This window comes from Eretmochelys imbricata, chromosome 6, assembly GCF_965152235.1.
Source record: "Eretmochelys imbricata isolate rEreImb1 chromosome 6, rEreImb1.hap1, whole genome shotgun sequence".
Classification (NCBI taxonomy): domain Eukaryota; kingdom Metazoa; phylum Chordata; order Testudines; family Cheloniidae; genus Eretmochelys; species Eretmochelys imbricata.
This window is the reverse complement of record NC_135577.1, coordinates 109206260-109230875: the sequence shown is the minus strand read 5'-3', so window position 1 is coordinate 109230875 and position 24616 is coordinate 109206260. Positions and strand designations below refer to the sequence as shown.

The following is a 24616-nucleotide window of genomic DNA, read 5'->3' as shown; positions in this document are numbered from 1 at the left end:
GAAAGAAATTGCCAGTATGGATGCCATTATCTTATATGGGGAAGCCCCCAGAGGTTTGACGGGGGATGATGGCATGGAGAGCTGCCATTCACATGATCCAGCCACAAATGCAGCTCCACCAAGGTATGAAAGAGGGATATCGATATCTATTTGTTAGAAGTACTGGGCCTTTTCAGAGGCAGTTAAGGGATTTTTCCCACTAGCTGTGGTATGTTCAAGGATTTGATCTAGTCCTCTCTGAAGGGCTCCAGTTCTAGGCAAAAATTTTACATCTCAAAGCAGTACTAGATAAAATGGAATCTAACATTTCAGAAAGGTCGGTTATTTTCCCAATGAATTGGTATCACATGGTGCAAACAGATGTTAAGAAAAAGCCACTATATTTTCTACATTAATGTGTTTTGGAGAACTGATGAATATCAGCCATGCTTTCCTGAGATCACATGGGAAATTGTATTAATTAGGATTGGTCAAATATGATTTGATTAAAAATGGCTTTTAGAATTATAAGAATTTTTGTGTGAACATTGTCATATTGGTTGAAGTTTTCCATTTTTTTTAACAATTTGAACCAATTTTTTTTATGCAGGTTGAATGAAACTGGAAAAAGCATTCTCCTCCTTCCTCCCCACCCCACTTTTTTTAAAAATGACTTGGTCTCAATAAAGCTATTACACTGTAACTGATGAGACTTTGGCCTTTCGAGTTAAGAAAATATAAAAAAGAAAGTGTCATCTGAAGTTGTTTGACATTTTGTGACTATTGCAGTGTGTCAGTAACCTCAGGGAAATTATGGAATGTGTTTACATACACACACACACACATCCTCCCTGAAACTTCATGTTAGAGACTGATTTTCTAGGGAACATCTGCTAGGATAACCTCTCAAGTTTTAACTCCCAGTTAAAACTCGATGTGCCATGTTGCGTTTAGAGAGACAAGGTGGGTGACATAATAGTTTACTGGACCAACCTCTATTGGTGAGAGAAACACGGAGCTCTGTGTAAGCTCAAAAGTTTGTCTTTCTCACCAACAGAAGTTGGTCCAATAAAAGATATCACTTCACTCACGTTGTCTCTCTAATATCTTTGAACCGACATGGCTATAACAACACTGCGTACAACATATTGCCTTTAGTCAATCTTGTTGGTATGAATTAAAAAAAATCATCCTTTTATTATTTCCTTTCCCCAACCTCTACCTACTTGTCTGTCTGTCCTTAAACTGTAAGCTTCTTGGGGTCAGGACAGTTCTTGAATGTCTGCAAAGCACCTAACACAAAACGGGCACTACCATAAACAAATACATAATAAACAGATTTGAGCAATGGTTTAAGTAAAAAGTAGCTTATTAAATTGAACAGTATTGTACTTTTCATAGATAAGGCTAGAAGGGATGACCGTGATCATCTCATCTGACCTCCTATATAATACAGACCATAAAATACATTAACATACAAATCTGTATATCTTCTAAGGAATGAAAACCTGGTCACATTGAAGTTGAAGGAAAAACTCCCATCAACTGCAATGGAGCAAGATTTCATCCAGAGAATTTAGGTAACTGCAATCCAATTATCCTAAGCCTGATCTTTCATGCCTTATGTTCTTTGCCATCAATCATTTCAAAGGAAACTATACTTTTGAGTCAGTTCTTTTCTCCCATTACAGCAGCGTGTCTTTTCCTAGCAGCAGTATAAACAAGTCAAGTCCTCCAAACAGGATGAGATGTTTCTCATTCTGACAGATACTTGCTAGCACCAGCTGGAAAGGAGAAAAGAAGCTTTACAAATAAGAATATGTAAAAACGAACAGGAGGGGAAAATGAAGCCAAGCAAAATATTCATTTAAAAATAGGCTATGTTTTAAAGTTCTGGCTTATTTTTTCTTTTGTTTTTATAATCAGAAGCAAACAGGAAAGAAAGGACATATTCCTGAAAGCAGTGGATATTTGCCAACTTATCTTTGTCATTTCTTTATTCATAGAGTTTTGGAAAACAGTATTGTAAAAACAGGTATGATTTTGAGATTTAATATGTTGTAATCTGAGAAGTTTCAGACATATGGAGTTTAGTTGCTAGGTTTGGTTAAAACAAACAGTTTGGAAATTTTGTGGCCCCAGAAAACAAGCTGAATATACCTCTTCATCAATTTGGAGGAAAGTAGTGATAATAATTAGAGTACAGAACTTAAGCATGTATATGGATCATCTGTAAAGTTTGCATATAAAGACCATCTTCCCCACTGTGGGATGATATTCCTTTTAAGTTCATATCTTTAAATTCATAATTTACTGTATGAAAAACATCTCTCTTCCACAATATAAGGAAAGTACAGAAATAAACAGCAGAACTTTGAAATGTTTTGTTGTATTAAGCAGTTAGAATCAATAAATAAACTTGTAGGTTGAAATCCTGGTCCTCTTGACTTTCACCTTATATGAACACAGTATTGGTCAAATCTTCAAAAGCATCCTCTATAGGTATGCAAATAATTACATACACAAAAACTCAGATTTCATTCCCCAACAATCTTTTCACATCTGGTTTGGAATTTAAAAATGTATCCCATTAAGTGAAAGCAGATCACAGTAAAGCTTTAATATAGAAATGAATTTATGTTAAATTGCACAGGAAGGATACATCAAAACAAAGCACTTTAATACATGATTTATTATTGTCCTGCACTTTCAGTATAGCAGGCGGCAATGTAATAAAAAAGGTTTCAAAATTCATTGATTCCATTTCATTTAACCACTCTAAACAAACAACCAGTGTTTTAGAGTTCAGAGAATTAAAATGTTTACTGTCCATTACAAGCAAAACTTTAATATTAACTTTTCAGAGTCTGCTTATTATTCTGCTCTTTTAAATTCTTTAGATACATTCCTCAAGATAAACAATAAATTTCAATCTGTTTCACAATCAAAATTGATAAGGCCTTCTTAACCATTTTATACCACCTCCACTATTACTTCATTGCAAAACACAATCTTATGTCATACTATAAATATCCATCCATGCACAAAACACAGGGGCCAGAAGTTACACATTAATATTTCATGTAGGCTTCCAATGCTTCCTTTTCCCTCTGCAGGTTTATGGTACATTTTAAAAGATATCTTTAGACTTGGTCTACTTGGTCTTAAAATACAAATATACAATATCCATAAGCATAAAAAAGTAAAGCCTAGATTGCCTTACCATTTATAATGAACTGCTAAAATCTTATACATGTACAATATAGCATCATGCTGATTAATATACATATTAGTTAAATATATTAACCAATAGTGGGGATGTGGTCAAGTTTTGCTTTTTGTTTTTGATAAGCAGTTGTTCATGTACAAGTAAAAAAGATTTTTTTAATTTAAGCTTACACTGAATACCTGAACTAGATAAACATCTTTAAACCCTTTTGAGATATTCAAGTTAAATTGGAGTATAACCTGCTGATTTGAAAGAGAATGCAGTTCCTCAGTGGTGGAATTTAAAGATTTGTTATTCTCAAGAAAATGCAAATTACTGAATTCTAACATTCACATTTTCATATGTAACATGTTAATTATTCTGTGTCTTCTAGCTTGGGTTATTCCTTTAGTATGAATTCATCACCATCCATCAGAAACCTCAATGTTGCCATAGATTTTTCTAAATAGGTAGATATACAGTACAAAGTGTAGACAGTGAGACAATTAAGCATGTATATACAGTATTCTGAAAGGCATTTTTGTGACCATTTTAGTAGAGTTTGTAGAAAACAGTTAAGATAGTCACCAGTTCCGCTGATATCACTGTATTGAAAACTTTCAAGCCACATTTTTTTATATTAAACTTGTACTGCTGCATATATTGTACAACAAAAGAAAAATATAGCTCATTCTTTAGGAGTGATACCTAATGAATCACTAAACTGAGTAAGATAACCAGCACAGGGCTTAATTTTCCTGAGGTCTGTAAGAATTTTTAAACAGAATCACAGTGACCAGGCTAAACTGCAAATGTACTGTTTAAGTTTTAAATATACAGTTTGTACAGAACTTCTGTGCATGGTCATCTCATGACTGTGTGTGTTCACACCGATGTTTCCTCTAAATGACTCGCCACTGCATAATACTTGTATCTTTTCCACCTGTGGAGATGAGATGGGTGTCTTCACACAGAAAATCTACATTAGTTACATGACTACTATGTCCACCATACACATGGCTTGGAGCCTGGAAAATATCAATACAGGATGTTATTACTGCAGATAAATAATATACATTACTGTAACAAATATTTAATTATGTATAGCATTCAAACTACAATTAAATAAAATTGTCACCTTATTTCTATCAATGAAGTCAGATTATTTTAAAATTCAGACTTCTATATTAAAGTGCCAATCCACACTTACACATATAAGTAGTCCCGTTGATTTAACGTTGGGTTTTTTGACAACAGAGGAACAAAATTTCCCATGTTTGTAAAGGTTTGCAAGATTGTACTCTATTAAAGTAAATATCTTACCCTAAATTGTGAACACGGATAAGAGAAGAGATGTACTTTGCCAAAATCATCCCCTGTTGATAGCAGTTTTCTCTCATGTGATCGACAGACAGCATTGATGTCTGTTCCATCTGAACCTTCTGGCCATACACCTGAAAACATGTAGTGACTAATTTAATATTTCTGCTACACATACAGAACAGAAATGTTAGCTAAATTTTTTGTTATGACATTAATGAAGAGGCCACCTGTTTAAAATCAACCAACCTCCAAATCCCTCAAAATTACTAGTGATTCAGGCTCTGACTCAGAAAACCAAATACTTAACTTTAAACATGTGCATAAGACCCAAAATCTGAATGGCAATGAAGCACATGCAATAGTCCTGTGCTGAACAAGGAGGATGTAAGCAGTGTTTTGCTGAACTGGGGCCTCAGCTGTGAGCCTTCAGGTATTATATCATAATATATGTGTACATAAGAGACAACAACAGGAGGTACAATTTTAAACTACTGCTTTTCCCCTTCCCTTCTCCACAACTTACAGATAATGAATGACTTCTTATATAGTTCACAGATAGGAGGCTTTTTAAAAAGGTACAGCCACCAGGTTCTCCTCACTCAAATTCATCCTAAAACCCCACCTGTGGTGTTTACAAGAATTATACCATTAAAAATAATAATAAAGTGACTAATGAACGATCAAGAAGATTTGAGCTTGTTATAACTGAATTATCACATGCTTTTGTTACGATAACCCTTCTTCCTCATCCCAGTCCCCTATTGCTTGTTGGTCTCACATATTATGTCACCTCTAAAATTAGATTGTAAGTTCTTCAGGGGAAGGATACGGTTTTTGTGTTTGGTCTGTAAAACACTTGCATGCTTTTGTGTGCTGTAAAAATATAATAAAACAGGTTATGGAAAATTAAATTTTCTTTTTATACAGCATTGTGTATAGCTATTTGCTGCTTAAGTTTTTTAATGTTTTTTGTACTTTAGATTTGATCTACTCCCCTACTCAGCACAGAGGTTGCTTAATCATTTGAGAGAGTCCAATGTTGTAGTCAGGGGTGGTTTTTTGTTTTGTTGAGCATTAAATTATTATGACATTCAGTGTTTAAGAGCAATTCCTCCCCCCCCCCCCACTTATAAATCTGCAATGACTTCAGATATACGGAAAGGAAGTGGTTTCATGTTTTTAATCACTGATATACATTTTATTCTGTATAGCATCTTTTACACAAACTCTCCCAAAACAGTTGAAAGGATTAATGTAAACAATATAATAACAAAGGAAAATACTGATCCCCCAAATTCAATTGACTTCAATGAGACTCTGTGCTGGAATATCCCTTTGCATGATCACGATGTAAAAAATAAATAAAGAGACATATGCAAAGGAAAAACAAATGTACTTTCTTCTGGGATAAAATTATGAACGAGGTTAAAGAAATTAAGTTAAGAAGTAGAGAAAAGCTGTTCTAGATGCTAGTACTGACAGAGAGAAAGCTTTTGCACCAACAGAGTCAAAACTATATTAAGATAGAGAGCTAGCTAAGGGGAGGAGAGTCTGTAAGACAGGCTGGATAGAGTTAATGGAGGAACTATAGTATAAAAACCATAGATGGCAGTTTTGAATCAAATCCTGAAGTGAACTGGCAACCAATGGAGTTAAGTGGGGGGAACACAGTTATCATTTGTTGAGATACATGAAAAAGGCAGCAGATGATTTCTACAACGCTGATATATACAACTATTACTTAGAGAATCCTCATTTTAAAATATGCATCATTTCGGAATATACGAGCCTTTGAAGCTAAGCACCAAGGCTCAGATTTTTAAAGCTATTTAGCCATTGTTGCACTCAGCATCGTAACACCTAACTGATATAGGAGCCTCAATCTCATTTTCAAAAAGGATTTAGGCACTTAGCCTACATTTCATCAACAGTTGAGGCTCCTAAATCAGTTAGCTGTTGCAATGCTGAGCGCAGCAACACCTAAATAGCTTTAAAAATCTGGACCTAAAACACTAAGGCCTGGTCTACACTGCGGGTTTATGTCGAATTTAGCAGCGTTAAATTGAATTAACCCTGCACCCATCCACACAACGAAGCCATTTTGGTCGACATAAAGGTCTCTTAAAATCGCCGCTGTTTAACTGCCCTCCCTCCTCCCAATAGCCTCCTCACCCAGATGCCCAAAAACGTGGTGCGGGGAGGCTCCGGGCACCCAACCATTCCATCCCAGTGGACAGCCCAAGCAACAAAAGGCTGTCATTCAACAAGTTTTGAAGTGGCCTTTTCCTTCCCTCCTACCTTCCTCGCACACCCCACGCGGCATACCTTGTGAGTTATCTCCCTATTTTTATAATCAATTAATAAAGAATACATTGTTTTTAAATGATAGTGACAAGCTGTGATCGAAGCAGGGAGGGTGGGTGGCTTACAGGGAATTAGAGTCAACCAAGGGGGCGTGTTTTCATCAAGGAGAAACAAACAGAAGTGTCACACGGTACACTGGCCAGTCATGAAACTGGCTTTCAAAGCTTCTCTGATGCACAGCACTTCCTGCTGTGCTCTTCTAATCGCCCTGGTGTCTGGCTGCGCGTATTCAGCAGCCGGGCAATTTGCCTCAACCTCCCACCCCGCCATAAACGTCTCCCCCTTACTCTCACAGAGATTGTGGAGCACACAGCAAGCAGCAATAACAATGGGAATACTGGTTTTGCTGAGGTCTGAGCAAGTCAGTAAACTGTGCCAGCGACCCTTTAAACGTCCAAATGCAGATTCTACCACCATTCTGCACTTGATCAGCCTATAGTTGAACAGCTCCTTACTACTGTCCAGGGTGCCTGTGTACGGCTTCATGAGCTAGGGCATGAAGGGGTAGGCTGGGTCCCCAAGGATAACTATAGGCATTTCAACATTCCCAACAGTTATTTTCTGGTCTGGGAAGTAAATCCCTTCCTGCAGCCTTTTAAACAGACCAGAGTTCCTGAAGACGCGAGTGTCATGAACCTTTCCTGGCCATCCCAAGTTGATGTTGGTGAAATGTCCCTTGTGATCCACCAGTGCTTGCAGCACCACTGAAAAGTACCCCTTGTGGCTTATGTACTGGCTGCCCTGGTGGTCCGGTCCCAAGATAGGGATATGCGTTCCGTCTATAGCCCCACCACAGTTAAGGAATCTCATTGCAGCAAAGCCATCTAGTATGACCAGCACATTTCCCAGAGTCACTACCTTTGATAGCAGCAGCTCAATGATTGTGTTGGCTACTTGCATCACAGCAACCCCCACAGTAGCTTTGCCCACTCCAAATTGATTACCGACTGACTGGTAGCTGTCTGGCTTTGCAAACTTCCACAGGGCTATTACCACTTGCTTCTCAACTGTGAGGGCTGCTCTCATCTTGGTATTCTTGCGCTTCAGGGCAGAGGAATGCAAGTCACAAAGTTCCATGAAAGTGCCCTTACGCATGCAAAAGTTTCGGAGCCACTGGTCCAAAACCTGCAACACTATGCGGTCCCACCAGTCTGTGCTTGTTTCCCGGGCCCAGAATTGGCATTCCATGGCATAAGCCTGCCCCATTAACACCAGGATCTCCAAATTGCCGGGGACCACGGTTTTAGAGAAATCTGTGTCCATGTCCTCATCACTCTTGTCACCGCGCTGCCATTGCTTCCTTGCCTGGTTTTTCAGGTTCTGGTTCTACATAAAGTGCATGATAATGCGCAACGTGTTTACAATGGTCATAACTGCTGCGGTGAGCTGAACGGGCTTCATGCTTGCCGTGCTATGGCGTCTGCTTGGGCAATCCAGGGAAAAGGGCGCGAAATGATGGTCTGCCTTTGCTTTCACAGAGGGAGGGTTGACTGACGACATTTACCCATAACCTGCGACAAATTTTTGGCCCCATTTTGGATAGCTACCCACAGTGCACCGCTCGGAATGTCGACGCTTGCCATGCACACCGCCAAATTAATGTGCTTAGTGTGGACACATGCACTTGACTTTATACAATCTGTTCCCAAAAATCGACTTCTGTAAAATTGGAGTAATTTCGTAGTGTAGACATACCCTAACAGTGTCAGGGACTCTCAAAGCCTAGCCCTAAGAAGCTGAAATATATGTGGCGGCTGTCCATGCAGAGCGAATAATTTTGTCATCTCAGAATAATACACAGCCAGTCATCTTTGACTCGGTCTTCTCTCTAGACCTGCATGTCAAATGCATATCCAAATCTAGCCACTTCTTCCATGATGTTTCCAAAATTCAACATTTTCTTTCTGTCACTGTTCTAAAACTCTAGTTCAGGCTCTTGGCTGCAATCTCTTCCCTTTTCTGGGTCTCTCTCCAGCATGTTACCCACTCTGTTCCATTCAAAACTTGGCTGCGAGGATAATCTTTCTTGCCTGTTGCTCTGATCACATCACTTTTTTTTTTTTTTTAAATCTTTGCACTGGTTTCCTGTGTCATCATACCAAGTTCAGTATCTTGTCCTCACCTTTTAAGACCCTTCACAACTTTACCCCTCCTGTTTGTACACACTTATCTCTTATTGTGTTATTCTACCACTTCCTCAGCTCCAATGATAACTGTCCTCATTTATCGAATTCTCCAACAACCGTCTCAATGACTTCTTCCATGCTGCCCCTTACATGCAGAATGCCCTCCCTGAATTAATCTGTGAGGCAAGTACCTTCTTCTCCTTCAAATCCCTCCTCAAAACAAACCTGTTCTTTGAGGCCTACAAGAAAGCAGTCAACCACCAATGATGGTTGATCATAGGGGTTTATTTTGTTTATATGTAAAAAAAAAATTACAACCCCCAAATCAATGAAACAAACCAAAACCGTCTGGAACTGGAACACCTTATTTTTATTGAATTTGTCCTCCTTTTCCTTTCTCTTTTTGTTCATTTCACTCACTTCTTATGAATGTCTCAATTTACACTATCAGCTCTTTGGGGCAGGGACTGTCACTGTTTGTAAAGAACCGTGTACAATGGGACTGGATTGTACACTGTTTATACAGCACTTAACTCAATGGAACTTGATCCTGAATGGGGTCTTTGGTGCTGTAGGAATACAAATACATAAATGAAAATTCTCTAATTGTAAAACATGGCTTCTAAAAACAATTGTAATTTGTCATAGCAGGTAGCTTGTGATTGGTTTTCACTTGTGTTGCAAATTAATAATTGTATCTAAAGCTACCAAGAATATTAAATCAGAGGTCTCCTGGATCAAAATAGGAGGACGGATGGTGATAAAAATTGTGCAACAGAAGTTTTATATTTGCACTTTGAAATCTGAATAGTAATGTTTCAAATAAAGATGACAGTCTGAATGTTAGCTAATTGGAAAAGCAAAGAATCATAAGTTTGTGAGAGGGAGAAAAAAACAACTTACCAAAAACATGGAATCCTAAAGTACAGGTGTAAGTAACCCATTCTATATCTCTAGTTGCCTCAACACTCACTACTTGTTTACAAGTAGAGGGGATCCCTACAGAAAGAGAAACAAATGACGACATTTTCAGTTTTTAAGCTGCATGGGAGTTGATTTAAGCTAAAAAGTAGCAACTAATTAAAATATATGTTCCAGCCTAGTGATTATATGATCAATTAAAAATTCATTAGCTATCCTACAATCAACTCTGCACAAAGCACAGAAAACCATTGTTACTCACAGTATAAGATTTCATAGTCCCCTGAATTGGACACAAGGTACTGTGAATTAACAGACCAGTCCAAGTGAGTAATGAAGCTGGAATGACCCTATGAAAAGAAGTGTATTGTATTAATTCCAGTAACATAGCGTATCCCAGTATATTAATATGTACTATAAAGTATACATGCTTATTTGTTATTCGTGAATAAATAGTAAGGAGGTCACTTACTGAGCATTTGCCAATTCTACTATATTTTCTCCCATTTTCATTAATACCATATATATAGATACAGTTGTCATGGGAACCTATCGCCAAGAAGTTTCCATCTATAAAAAAGTGAATTATAATTATACCCACAATAAAGAATTAAACTAATCTATGAAGTTCTAGTGTGTCATGGACAATGGGCATTGTTCATAAAACTTTTATTAATAAATTTTAAAAAAGCAATTTTCTTCTTCTCCTTGTTTGATGGAATACGATTCACTGCAAATAAAACAGCAGCTTTATATAGCAAATATTGAAGTTAGATCTCATAACGAAACTGAGAAAAAAGCCAACCTGAACATGGTACTACACGCACATCTAAGTGAGAGAGCTGATTTCTGCTAAATATCAAGATCTGAAGGGGCAAACAACAGGAAATTAGAGTTAAAGCCTCTGGGTAAAATCCTGGCTCCATTGACTCAGGAGGCTGGATTTCAACTCATGTATCTATACCCAATTTAAATATATGTGAGGAATTTTAAAAATGAACCCTATATTGCATACAATCACTTCTTTTTTTAACAAGTAAGTAGAGTGTGTCAAACCTGGTGAATAACGCATTACAGACAGCTGTTCATTTCCATCTGTGTGTACAGTGACCAAATCTTTTGTTTCTGTGTCAAACACAAACCACCTGTTGTAAACACAGAAAAAGGCCAATAAATTGCTCAGTAAGGAATGCAAATCTACAGTAGTTTTAATCAACTGTTCATTATGTCAAAATAACAGTCTTCCATATGTTTTGCACTAAAAGGAAAAGAATAGGAAGGGGACATTTTCTGCGTTATTTGTAGCCAACTGAAAGTAACATTTCAACAGTAGATAAACAGAATATTAATCAACTATTGAGGCAGATGTCTACATTCAGATTTTATTATCATTTTACAAATTGTCACTGGTTATATGCAAGTATGATTGATGTATACTTTCGTGTATCTTGGACCACATTCTTTAAGGCCCTTTTACAGTATTTGGACATTTAATTTAATAAAATGTAATTTAATTACATTTATATCTACTTTAAAGGCCAGAAAAGTGTAAAAGGTGGCTTAGTGTTACTGAGAATCAGGACCACTATATATTAAATAAATAAAAATTAGATCATAATAAATCTCCTATGAGGTGGATTGGGGCTTTGTTATACATTGTTCTCTGGACATGTTTCTACAAATACTTACAACTATTTCACTTTGAAAATCTGCATTTCAATGCTGATTTCAGTTTATTAAGTATCAAAAATAAAGACTGCTCCCAAAACATCTCACTTTTATTTAGATATTAAGGCAGGGGTGGGCAAACTACGGCCCGCGGGCCGAATCCGGCCCGTCAGGTCTTTGGAACCGGCCTGCGGGATTGCCCCCTGTGGTGCCGCAGGCCCCGTGCTGCTCTCAGAAGTGGCCGGCACCACGTCCCTGTGGCGGGGCTGGGGAGGAAAAGAGGGCTCTGTGCATTGCCCTCGCCTCCCCGCACCGCCCCCTGCAGCTCCCATTGGCTGGGAAAGGGGAACCGCGGCCAATGGGAGCTTCAGGGAAGGTACCTGGAGGCATGGCAAGGGCAGCACGTGGAGCCCTGTGCCTCCCCCCCACCCCAGGGGCTGTGCAGGGACTTGGTTCCGGCCACTTCCCAGAGCGGCGCCACATGGGGCCAGGGCAGGCATGCAGCCTGCCACCCTGGAGCCACTTTAGGTAAGCAGCGCCGGGCTGGAGCCTGAACCCCTCCTGCACCCCACCCCCCAACTCCCTGCCCTAAGGCCCCTGCTGCACCCTGCACCCCTGCTGCACCCCAACTCCCTGCCTTGAGCTCCCTCCCGAAGTCCGCACCCCTCCTGCACCCCAGCCCCCTTCCCTGAGCCCCCTCATATACCCCGCACCTCTCCTCTGTCCCAATCCCTTGCCCTGAGCCCGTTCCTGCACACTGCACCCCCTCCCACACCCTGCACTGCCTCCCGCACCCCAACCCACTGCCCCGGCCTTACATACAATTTCCCCACCCAGATGTGGCCCTCAGCCCAAAAAGTTTGCCCACCCCTGTATTAAGGGAAACATAGAACCAAATAAATTTTGCTTCAATACTTACTAAAACCACGTGTCATCAAATAAAAAGTATTTTAGAATGAAGTGCAAATATTTTAAATATTAGGAGCAAAATTCTGCCCTCAGGTACCCTTGAAGGAAAGGAGGGTTTTGTACTTAAGGCACTTCAGAGTTCTGGGTTCAAATCAAGGCTCCGCCACTGATTCCCTATGCGATTTTGCGTCACAGTTCCCTATATACAATGGGGGTAGTACTTCTTTTCTCCCTCACCTGTCTCCTCTATTTAAGTTTTAAGCTCTCCTGGCAGACACTGTCTCTTTACTATCTATGTGCTTGTACAGTGCCTAGCACAATGAGGCCTTCACCAAAATTTGGTTGGGGGCTCTGGACATTACTATGGTAAAAATAATAAAACAGCATGTTAAATTTTCAAGCAAACACCTTTTGTCTTCTCCTGTGCTGTCCCTCACATCTGAGGTGAAGAGCTCCCCATATACATCCACAGAGCTACCTCATTATCATCCTTCAGAACCCTCCTGCAAACTCTCATTAGCTGTTATGCTAACAACAACAACAACCAACTCCTGAGAATGGTTAGGCGGCTGGTGCACTGCCACCACTGCTTTTCATGCCTACCAGTGCTGCCTCATTGTTTCCTTGTTCTCCCCCATCCGTCTGACTGCATCCATCAGCTGCCTCATGTCTTATGCTTAGATTGTAAGCTCTTTGGGGCAGAGATAGTCTTTCTTGATCTGTATGTGTATAGTGTCAAACACAATGGGGTGCTGGACTAAGGCTGTTAGGCACTATAGCAATACAATAATAATAAACACCACCAACAATACCTTCAGCTCCTGTTGAATTCAACAGGAGGTGAGCATAGGCATCAGAGCGCAGAATTTGGTACGATTCGTTGGAGAAACAAGAATATCAACTTTGATTTGGTGAGATGGACAGATACCCACTGTTGATGGATACCCGCGCTTTTGTTCTTCTTACCTTCCAGTTAGTGTTCCTATTGCAACAACAGACCCTGAAGGATGAAAACCAGAAGACTGTGCTGGATCCTATAAGATTTCAAAGGAAGTATACATTTATAGCAAGAGACAGTAATAGTAAAAACACAATTAAAATTGCTTACTCAGTAACAAACTAAGCCCCCGCAGTCTTTGTGTAGAGTAAACTCCTCTTTTTATATTTGAGGAAAAAACTAGTACATTTGGAAATCCACTAAAAATTACCTAATGCAGTGTTTCCTATATTCAGTGCCACACTGTTTTCCTTTGTGCACAGTCTAACCTAAGATCTATTTGGCAAATAATTTCAGATAAAAAAAATTGAGAAAAAGTTGCTTCTCGACAAATCCCCAAAGGGGAAGAAGTAAAATTAACTTAATAAATTATTCACCCGGTTCTAATTTAGTTATATAAATGTCTAATCAGTAGATGGTAGTTGTTTATTACCTGACGGTTGAGCAAGCAGTTTATTTTACTGCTGCATATATCACATGGCATGGAGTGCTGCAGTGGCAAGTCCTGACTTTACCTCTAACAACACCGAAGGTATCTTTGCAATACCCTGCCAGTTACAAGTCAGTGGAAGTTTGAGTTAAATAATGAACCTGGGTCTTTCACTTTGATATTACAATGTTTTCATTTGCATAAATGTTTAAGCATATTTGATACTATGTTGTTATTATGTATCTGGAGAACCCCAATGTTTCACCTGCCATTATAATATCTGAAAAATATGAAAAGTAAGTAGTGGCTTACTATCTTTATGTCACAATCTACAAAGAATGAGCTGTAAAATTCTACAGATTAGAGAAGAAAACTGAAGCATATAGTGGTTAAATGTTTTGGCAGATTTTTGTCATGTCATGTCAAAATTAACATGTATATGAAAGAGCTAAACAGGGAATAAAATAATAGTACCTCAAAAAACCCACATAATTTATTCATATTTTTATATTCTAGTCATTGCTCATACTGGAGTGAGTATGGCAGACCTGCTAACAGGTTTATCAGTCTGTAATTGCCTTGCCTGTGGTGGCTGGTTCTAAAGAGATTCTCTTTACTTTTAAGAGGCAGAGAGACCTATGTTTTTGCAACTTACAAACAAAATCATATGGATATTGGTAGCTAATATCTGTTGTTTCTATATTTATGTAGTCAAATCATTATAGTAGCCCAAGTGTGCTCAATTTTTCAAGGTTCCTATGACCCAAACAAATGAGCAAATTCTGTGGTATTAAATTCTCCCTTACAAAAAACATGAGTTTAAATAAAGATTTTAATCTCAACAACACACTGCTGGTGAACCATAGTAACAAGAGTATTAAGACAGTCATTGTTATATAGTTCTTTCTAACACAAACAGGCAATAGTATCAAATGAAAGATTTATCCACTCCAGGTAAGAAGCTGAAATTCTGCTTTAATCAAGCAAAGAGTATTGGGATGACTGCCTTATCTTTATAAAAATTTGGCTAGATGGATTTATTTTTATGAGTTCTTGATTTCAATAGACTAAGTTGCTGTTATAGTTAAAATGTACCTCTCTCTCAAAAATCAAAATGACTAGCATGGATTTTCATCTCTCCAGTAATAAGAAAAATAATACTTATTTATTTAGTGCTTTATACCCTCAAAGGCCTGTCTGACTATTAAATTAATTCTAGCATTTACTCTTAATTAGCCAAACCCTTAATCTTACTTTTGAGATGAGAGCAAAAAATAAACTAAGCTGTATCATGGATTGATCCTCACTCGTCTCTTTTCAGAACAAGGTTAGAAGGTTAAGGACCTGGTTTGATAGCTAGTGGAACTTGCTGCGCTTCAGAGAGCTCTGAGGAAGAACTTCATCTTGCTAACAGACTACTCAATAGATTATTATGGTGGTACGTTATAATATTCTATTGTCCTTCGCCATCAATACAATGACTTCTAAATGCCCCCTTTCTCAAAATGGGTCCTAAAAAAGGATATTAAGTAAAATTTTAAGTCGTTTCACCACGTTAGACCTATTTAATATTCTCATTTGATCTTTTTCTCAAAACAAGAACAAGCAGCTCAAATATACTAACAGTAATCACCAACCTTTTACTGATATATATATAAAAATACAAGTATATTTTTATACTCAACAGAGTGAGGTATGAGGCACACAGAGTGAGGTATGAGGCACACATCAATATATTCAACTGAATACATGCAGTGACTTACTGATACAATGCTGACATACATTAAAAATACATATGTAGAGAGACCTCATGGATCCACTCTCCACTTCATTATACGTATACAAGTCTTACTAGTGTTATACCACAATGTAAAGAGTTTTTAAATTATTACTATGTGCCATTTCTATATCAATTTAAGTCTGGTTTGAAGTCTGATAAGACCAGAGACGGGTATATGTTAATATCTTAATAGCCCAGGTCATAGTACAAATCAACTTTAACTTCTCTTAAGGGACTACTAAAATCTATTTCTTCACATTCCTGCACACTCCACTACAACAGGAAGCTTGTTTCCGAAGTTTATTCTTCTTCAAAATGCAAAATCAAAGGCCTAGGTGCCAGTTGTAGCATATATTTCCTTAGAACAGGTTTTCCAGGATCCTCTGTTTTGGTAGTTTGATTTGTAATTGGTCGTGACTTTTTAAAAATACGTTATCACAGTAAGTAAGTTTTTACCTAAAGTATATTGATTAATTTTTTGCCTCTAGGTTACAACCCAACACAATTTCATGTGAGCAATAAGAATTTTGTCTCTCTCAAGAATAACTGTACTGTATCTGTCATTTTGATTTGGCCACTCCAAGGGCCACCTCCAGAGAAGCTTATTTTAAATCTTTGGAAATTCTCTTTCCAAGACAAGTACATTAAACAATACAATAATCAGAAAGGTAGGGAACATGTAATGCCACTGTCATACCTAGAAGGTCTCCATCCTATCTCTCACAATGATTAGCTCTTGATTTTTAAAATCTGGACTGCCACTCTCCTTTTTAAATGGCTTGTTTCTAAGCTTATCTAGTACAGGCCAATTTGTCTTTATCTCCCAGGCACTGAACTGTAAACTTTCTGCAGTGTCCTAGTTCTCACAAGTGTAAAAACAGCTGATATGGTCTCTCCAATCCTGGCGGAAGCTTCCCCTGCCAACATAAATTTAGGTTTGAGAATCTGAAAACTTATGACCTTGGTCAGACTAAATTCTAACTTCCACCAAGTGAATGTGACTCAGCAAGTGTATGTTACTTGAATGGGATCCTGTGTGATGTGCTGTGGCTGAGATTTCAGTGTTAAATGTTCTTTAAACTGAGGCATACCACAGCTGTAATAAACACTCTTCATGTCATCAGACCAGATCCAACATATGCAAAATGATGTTTGTCAATACTCTCATTAGCTTAAACTGTATTATGTAGTCTAGAAAAAAGAAAAGGAGTACTTGTGGCACCTTAGAGACTAACCAATTTATTTGAGCATGAGCTTTCGTGAGCTACAGCTCACTTCATCAGATGCATACCGTGGAAACTGCAGCAGACTTTATATATACACAGAGAATATGAAACAATACCCCCTCCCACCCCACTGTCCTGCTGGTAATAGCTTATCTAAAGTAATCATCAGGTTAGGCCATTTCCAGCACAAATCCAGGTTTTCTCACCCTCCACCCCCCCACACAAATTCACTCTCCTGCTGGTGATAGCCCATCCAAAGTGACAACTCTTTACACAATGTGCATGATAATCAAGTTAGGCCATTTCCTGCACAAATCCAGGTTCTCTCACTCCCTCACCCCCCTCCAAAAACCCACCCGCATACACACACAAACTCACTCTCCTGCTGGTAATAGCTCATCCAAACTGACCACTCTCCAAGTTTAAATCCAAGTTAAACCAGAACATCTGGGGGGGGGGGGTAGGAAAAAACAAGGGGAAATAGGCTACCACAAATGTGATCATGCACAATTGTATAATGAAGAGTTCCAATACATTATGAAAATCTGCAAAATTCAAGTATTATTATTTAATATGTTGTATAGAAAACATTTGAAAGAAAATAAATATGTCACGGTGAAGCACCTGGTACCCTAGACAAAGGGAAAGACATGCCCGGAAACTGGCATCACAGTATTGGATAGGCCAGAACCTCACTGCAGACATGGTCAGCAATGTACATGTACTTTATGAAGGGACTATCTGGGTACTGAACTGCTACCTTGAAACAACAAGTGAAAACACCTGTTCAACCAAGTCTTCATGTCTCCAGGCAATGTCTCTGAGAAATTGCATGTAGTAATAAAATTGACTTTTTGAAGACCAAACTAAAACCACACAATTTATGAGTGTGAGAAGGATGCATCTGTAGCATCTCTTAAAAGGTATACTACTGTAAAAAAAAAAAAAAAATCAGAAAAACAAAGCCATTCTGCAGCAGCCACCTAGAGACAAAAGCCATTTTTCTGAACTAATGAAAAATTATTGCTTATGAAATAGGAACTTATCAAGCAGCAATGCCTCTTCTGTTAGTTTTTCCTCATCAGTCGAGGAAAAAACAGATTCCATTGCGAAGGAAAAGGGAGCAGATCCTTTCCCACAAAGAGCCAGGAAGTCAGTGTTCATGCTTCCACACATGTTCCTGCACTCCTGTATGTCTGAAGGGATATTTACTCTAAGAAATTTATAAATGCTCCATTTGTAGGAAAGTGATTTAGTTGAGTCAGAGGGCCAAATTCAGATCTGGTGTACATGTGTGTAACTGCTTTGGCTTCAGTAGAGTTAAACCTGTTAACAACAGGTCTGAATTTATCTCAGAGTCTTTAGACCAACTATTTGTAGAATTGTTAAGTGACTAAAAAGTAACACATCATGGAGATGGCATTGGTAGTAGAGCCAGTCCTAGGTTATGTAGGGTCTTATGTGAAGTACATTATTCAGATCCTCATTCAGTTTTCTCCCTAGTCACATGAATCCATCGAGATTGCTGACCAGTATACCAGGAGTTAAACAAATGAAAAGGGGAAAGCAGCCAATAAGAAAAGATCTTCAGCACTTGCTTTCTAGTTTGTGACTCCATATTACAGGAGGATGGGATAGGAACAGATAAAGTGAGAAAAGTGAGGAAGGAGACCAGCTGCCTTCCCCCTCCCCACCCCAGGGAATCTGTAGACAGTCCACTCTAAAACTCAAGCTGTCAGCTGTTTGGAGGGTGGGATAGATGTGTAGGGCCCTATCAGATCACACTGGAAACAAGGGTCTACAGTAGATACCGCTTAGTACTAGTCTAGGAACATTATGGAACTACAGCATAACTGGCAACATACAAATACGTGTTTCCCTTTTGGGCTCAATTCCAGAACCACCGGAGCCAGACATGTGGTCTTTCATTCCAGCCAGTTGATGTGTTACAGTTTTTTGACAGATCAATATCTCAGTACAGATAATCATCAAAGGTACATACTGACCAGTTATTTTTGCCAAGTAAGTGATAGTTATAGCTTGAAGTGGTGGTCTGAAGGATCTATATCTCTTAAAGTCTCCCAAAGAGTTAGAAATTACTAAAATGTATTGCTGGATTACTAGATGTTGACCATGTATTACAACAGTCCTGAGCCTTAAAAAGAACTAGGAGCTAGAAAGCACATTAGCAAACTTGAACAGATCTAGTGCAGTGTAATTGAAGAATGGCTGACGCAGTACAGAAGCAACAGACAGAAATCACTAATTCATCATAATTAAGGAAGCAAAGGCTCTGAATCTAAAGTAAGTACATGAACAGGATGACTAGAGCCAATACATGTAGGCTGCAGGTCCAGGGAAGCACAGAATCTGTATTCAAAGTACCACTTTTAACACTTGTTACAGATGTTCAAGGGCTTTTGGGTATGTCTATACCAGAAATGTAAGTCGAGCTGTTATTAAGTCAGCTTACAGCCACCGCAGTAATTACTGCAGTTGTGCATATCCACACTACCCTCTTAGAGTCAGTGGTGCGCGCCCTCACCAGGAGCGCTTCCTCCGATCTAAGAAGGCCAGTGTGGGGAGCTGAAAGCCCAGTCTCTCAGCTCCACTGGCAGCTCCCTGCCAGGAACCCAGCTGCCCCACAGGCTTGCAGGCTCCTGGTGGGCTGACCCTCCCCTCTGCTCCCCATTTTCCATCGGGAGCAAGGGAAGTCACCCAGGGCTTCTCCCCTCCCCGTACCTCTTTGGGAGCCGGGGGAAGCAGCCTGGGGCTTCTTGCCCCCGGGAGCGATCTCTGAAGCCACTGGGGCTTCTTGCCACAGTTCCCAGCTGGGAGGGGGGGTCCAACTGCCCAGATAGCCAGGAGAGCTGGGGGCAGCTGGGCTCTAGCTGCCTGGCTTTCTTGTCAATTTTACATCCTGATGATGTAAGGGATACTGCATTGCCCTAACTACACAACATAAGCCTTATGTCTCTCATGGAGGTGGAGTTATTATGTCGGTGAAGTAGGGCTCTTAGGGCTTGTCTACATTACCTGCTGGATCGAGGGGCCACAATCAATCCAGCGGGGGTCGATTTATCGCATCCGCCGAGCGCTCTCCTGTCAACTCCGGTACTCCACCAGGGCAAGAGGCGCAGACAGAGTCGACGGGAGAGCACCAGCACTAGACTAACCGCAGTGAAGACACCACGGTAAGTAGATGTAAATATGTCGACTTCAGCTACGTGAATAACTGAAGTTGTGTAACTTAGATCAATCTCCCCCCCCGTGTAGACCAGGCCTTACATTGGTGTGAGGAAGGCTGTAGTGTAGACACTGACGTAATTAAGTCAACATAAGCTGCCTTATATTGACCTGTGTAGTGTAGACCAGCTCTTTGTTAATGGGGTAGTTTTCACTTGAGAGCTTGGGTGGCTGATGGAGAATCCATGCCAGATTTTTTTAATTTACTTTATATGTTACTGTTGAACTTTTCCCCTTTATGGAAGGTGTTACAGATATGGCCATTTCCTGCCATGTCACTAAAAAACCTTAGTGTCTTAAGGTTACGTATTCGTGTGGTCCTGGAATGGGATTGTATATAACCTTTGGGGGAAGATGTGATGTGAGGGCTGGGAGTTCAAAGGACATACTGAAAATTTTGCAGCCAAAATGGACTTTTGGGACAATAACTGTTAAGTGGATTTCCTGGGATACCCTAGGGAGAGGTTAATGCAAATTACCCAACTCCATTTATGCAAACACCTAGCACGTTGAAGCTACACTCTGAGGGGAGGGTCTTTGTCTGCTGTTTACCGGTCACCAAAGACCAAGATCAAAGGCTCCAAGCTGTATAAAGAAACAGCTTCTTTACCTGCCTTCATTATGGTTCTGAATCTAAGACAGTTTTGAACTTGTAATCACAGGGAAAACCCAGTTGTAGGTTTTGAGGGACTGACACCTCCCAGAGCCCGAGGCTGGAGTTGGGGTAATCTCTGGTAAGCTTTTTTTTTTTCATGTGTGTAGGTTCTTTTATTGTTTTTAACATGTTTTTTTCTGTAATGCTTTCACCTTAAGAATAAATGTGCTCATTTATAAAGGACTGTGTGGTAATTTATAACTGCTGGCAATTGCTTTGTTCATAGTCTTCGGAGAGAAAGCAAAGAGCAGATGCTGGCCTTTTAGGCCGTCTGGCTTGCTGGGAATATCACAGTGTAAATCAGAAAGCTGTGCAGCCTTACCACCCCGGTCAGAATGCAGAGAGACATGGGTCTCTGCCCAAGAAAGGTGACAGCTGGGATCCAGTAATCTTTAAGTGGGTGCCCTAGGTGGATCGTGGAGGGGGAATGCAAGTGTAGTTGCCCTGGCTTGTGAAAGAGGGCAAGCAGGGAAAATTGAGAAGTAGCTTAAGTCACCACATGACATTATATGGCTCATATGAAGAATCTACTCACTGTTTACTGTAAAAAGAGGATTATAAATACAGACTACTGGTGGGTTTCCATAGCTGAGGAGCAGAATCTTTAGCTTGTGTCCTATAAACAGCACTAACCTCCCTTTAGTGATATCTTATCTATCTAGATAGTTGAAAAGGAAACAAGCTATACCAGGCATTAAAAAAGGACTAAATCAGTACCTATTTCTTCTTTTAAGTGCTCAAAAACAGATACATTATAACATAACTAATATGAGTTCCCAAATGCAGAATTAGGTGACCTAACTTATATGTACAAGTAAGAAATTTAGACCTTGCATTAATATACTCCCTCAATATCCATATAACAAAAGTTGCATACCAGAGAGGGGAGGAGGGTAGAAATGAGCCTGAAGACTTAGGGCTTGTCTACACAATGGGGTAATGTGTGCTATAGGGGTGTGATTTCTAAAGTGCACTAACATGTTGTGGCATTAACTGATCTGTGTAGGTCCTGCTGCTGTGTACTAAACATTCTTTAGTGCACTTAGCATTACGTAGCAGGGTCTACACAGACCAAGTAATGTGCAACACGTCAGTGAGCTTTAGAAATCACACCCCCATAGTGTGCATTGCTGCTCCATATAGACAAGTAATTATTTAGGCTGTGTACATCTGCCACTTCTCAAAAATGATAAAAGGCCAAATGTCTTCCAGTTTCAGTTTTGTGACTTTCTTCTGAATAAAATAAGTGCCTAAAGCACAGTATACCTTTTGTATTATACAGCAGCCAAGTTAGCTTTGGGTTAGAGAAAGGGTCAGTGGTTTAGAATATTTGGCTTAACACTGCTACAGGTTTTAGAATTATACAAACATTTTCAAAAAGTTAAATTATATACTATCTCACTGATTCTTCCCCTCCCATTATAATCTAACAAAAACATTTTCAAAAAAATTAACTTATTTGAAAACCTTTATTCCATGAAAGAGAAGAGTGTGAGCTTAATAGTATATACCTCTATAATTTTGTTCCAGACAGGACGATGACTGGTAGCATCCCAGAGGGTAATGTGTTTGTCATGTCCACAAGTGAAAAACTGAGGTTTAGAGGGATGGATGGCTAGTCCCCACAGCTCATCAGTGTGACCCTATACAAATACAAACAAACTTTCTTCAGATGATGGACAATAACATCCAAGTTAATGAACCTTTAATGAAGTTTAATTCTTTCCCAATTAACATGATTAAAATTAGCTTACTGTATAAATAAGCCTTCAGAAATTCTGCTCAGTTTGGATATGTACTAATTTTATCAGATTCTTTATTGCTGAAGTCACTGTGCTAGTAAATTAATTAAATAGTTCTGTATTTTCCTAACATTAGACAAGTTCTATTATTGCACTTACATATTTTAAAACATTAATGCTTTTTATTAGTTTGCAAGGAAACAGCTCACCTGGGTAATTGGAAAAAAGTCTCCTGATAGAGTGCCTTGCAGAACAAAGTTCCTAGTAGTGCCTATCAATACAACATCACCTTTCCCTTCTGCTACTGTTCTTATCGGACCAAACTGCTCTGGAATCTGTGATCATAATAGATAAATGGACTGGTAAATGGATAAATGGACTCAGATGGTACAAAATGGTTTCTCAAGTGTTAATTTGTTTTTTTTTTAAGTATTTATTTCAAGATATACAGCCTTACAAATAGATTTTTTTAAAGCAGTCACACAGCTCTGAGTGTTATCAAATACAGGGCTATACAATTTAATATAAAATAATATAGGACACCATAGGGCAGATCCTCAGCTGGTGCAAATTGTCATAGCTCCACTGACTTCAACAGAGCTATGGTAATTTATATAATACTACACAAAAAGGCATCTACACTAATGGGACAAAAAATCTGCACAACTAAAACCAAGCAAGTCAGCAAATGAAAACGTTATGTTTCTTATAGCAGTTAATTCAGCCACATTTTATAAACTATGAAACATTAATATTGGATCAAGTCTTTTTGTATACAAAATCCTTTTCTTTTTTAAAGAAATTAAAAATCACTAAGCTGTTCTTGGAGGTACTGACAGGTTCTGCATAAGTTCTGTATAGCATCTATTGCTTCTGTAAGTGTACACTCCTTTAATTGCACCCAACTTTCAGCTTCCTAGAAGACGCCAGTGCAATCGGGTGCGTAGAACTCAACAGTGTGGAAAATGTGAATAGAATAAGTGATTTAATAATAAGCCATTATAAAAAAAAACATTATGGAGGGGACTGACTGAGAATATCTGAGCAGGAAGTCTGACCATTTTCAGTGGTCAAAGTCAGGGAAAGCCCAACAGCTGGTGTTCTTACTTGATTTAGAAAACTGACACACTACCCAAGTTGCCAATGCATGTGCAATGCCTCTACAGTATCTAGTACAGTAACTCCTCACTTAAAGTCGTCCCGGTTAACGTTGTTTCGTTGTTACGTTGCTGATCAATTAGGGAACATGCTTGTTTAAAGTTGTGCAATGCTCCCTTATAACGTCATTTGGCAGCCGCCTGCTTTGTCCACTGCTTGCAAAAAGAGCAGCCCATTGCACCTAGCTGGTGGGGACTTGGAACAAAGCTTGGACTGGCAGCCCCCCATCAGCTCCCCGTTCCCCTAAGTTCCCTGTGCGGCAGCCGCCCAGCAGGCTATCAATTGCCAGCAGTTCAGCTGTCCCTCCCGCCACTGCCATGTGCTGCTCCTGCCCTCTGCCTTGGAGCTGCTCTCCAGAGCCTCCTGATTGCTGAGCTGGGGGGGAGGGCTAATGTCAGGGTGGCCCCCTCCCTCCTGCTCCTGCACCTCGCTTACCCCACCTTCCATAGAGTAGGGGGGACACACGACAGGGCTCAGGATGGAGGGAGCTTCCTGGTAGCAGCTGCCGTCCCAGCTTGCTGTTTAACTTAAAAAGGCAGTGTACTTAAGAGTGGGGTCAGCGAACTTAAAGGGGCAATGTGCATCTCTCTCTCACACACACAGTGTGTGTCTCTGTCTGCCATGCTGTCTCCCCTCCCTCCATTCATGCTGCCTTGTAGAGTGTGAGGCTACATTAACAACAATGAGGGCTTGAGGGCTCAGCCAATTGCTAGTTCATCATTTAGCAGTAAGGCATCCCCTGCGAAATATCCCACCTCAACTTCACCACCTCAACCAAAATTCACAATCGTCATCGCTGTGTACCAGTATTAAATTGTTTGTTTAAAACTTATACTGTGTGTGTGTGTGTGTGTGTGTGTGTGTGTGTGTGTGTGTGTGTGTGT

The 24616-nt window shown here is 39.5% G+C and overlaps 1 protein-coding gene across 2 annotated transcripts in view; it reads right to left on the bottom strand.

The window, feature by feature from the left end:
• Positions 1-4089: 4089 nt before the first annotated feature.
• The window catches only part of EML1 (EMAP like 1), a 138575-nt gene continuing 118048 nt past the window's right edge, over positions 4090-24616 (bottom strand). For both annotated transcript variants that reach the window (XM_077820475.1, XM_077820476.1), the window contains 9 exons: positions 22784-22909; positions 22344-22475; positions 13465-13532; positions 10978-11066; positions 10394-10491; positions 10184-10271; positions 9904-9999; positions 4511-4641; positions 4090-4215 (listed from right to left, as the gene is read on the bottom strand). In XM_077820475.1, coding sequence (XP_077676601.1) covers positions 4090-4215; positions 4511-4641; positions 9904-9999; positions 10184-10271; positions 10394-10491; positions 10978-11066; positions 13465-13532; positions 22344-22475; positions 22784-22909 — 954 coding nt within the window. The remainder of the gene's footprint in view (positions 4216-4510; positions 4642-9903; positions 10000-10183; positions 10272-10393; positions 10492-10977; positions 11067-13464; positions 13533-22343; positions 22476-22783; positions 22910-24616) is intronic.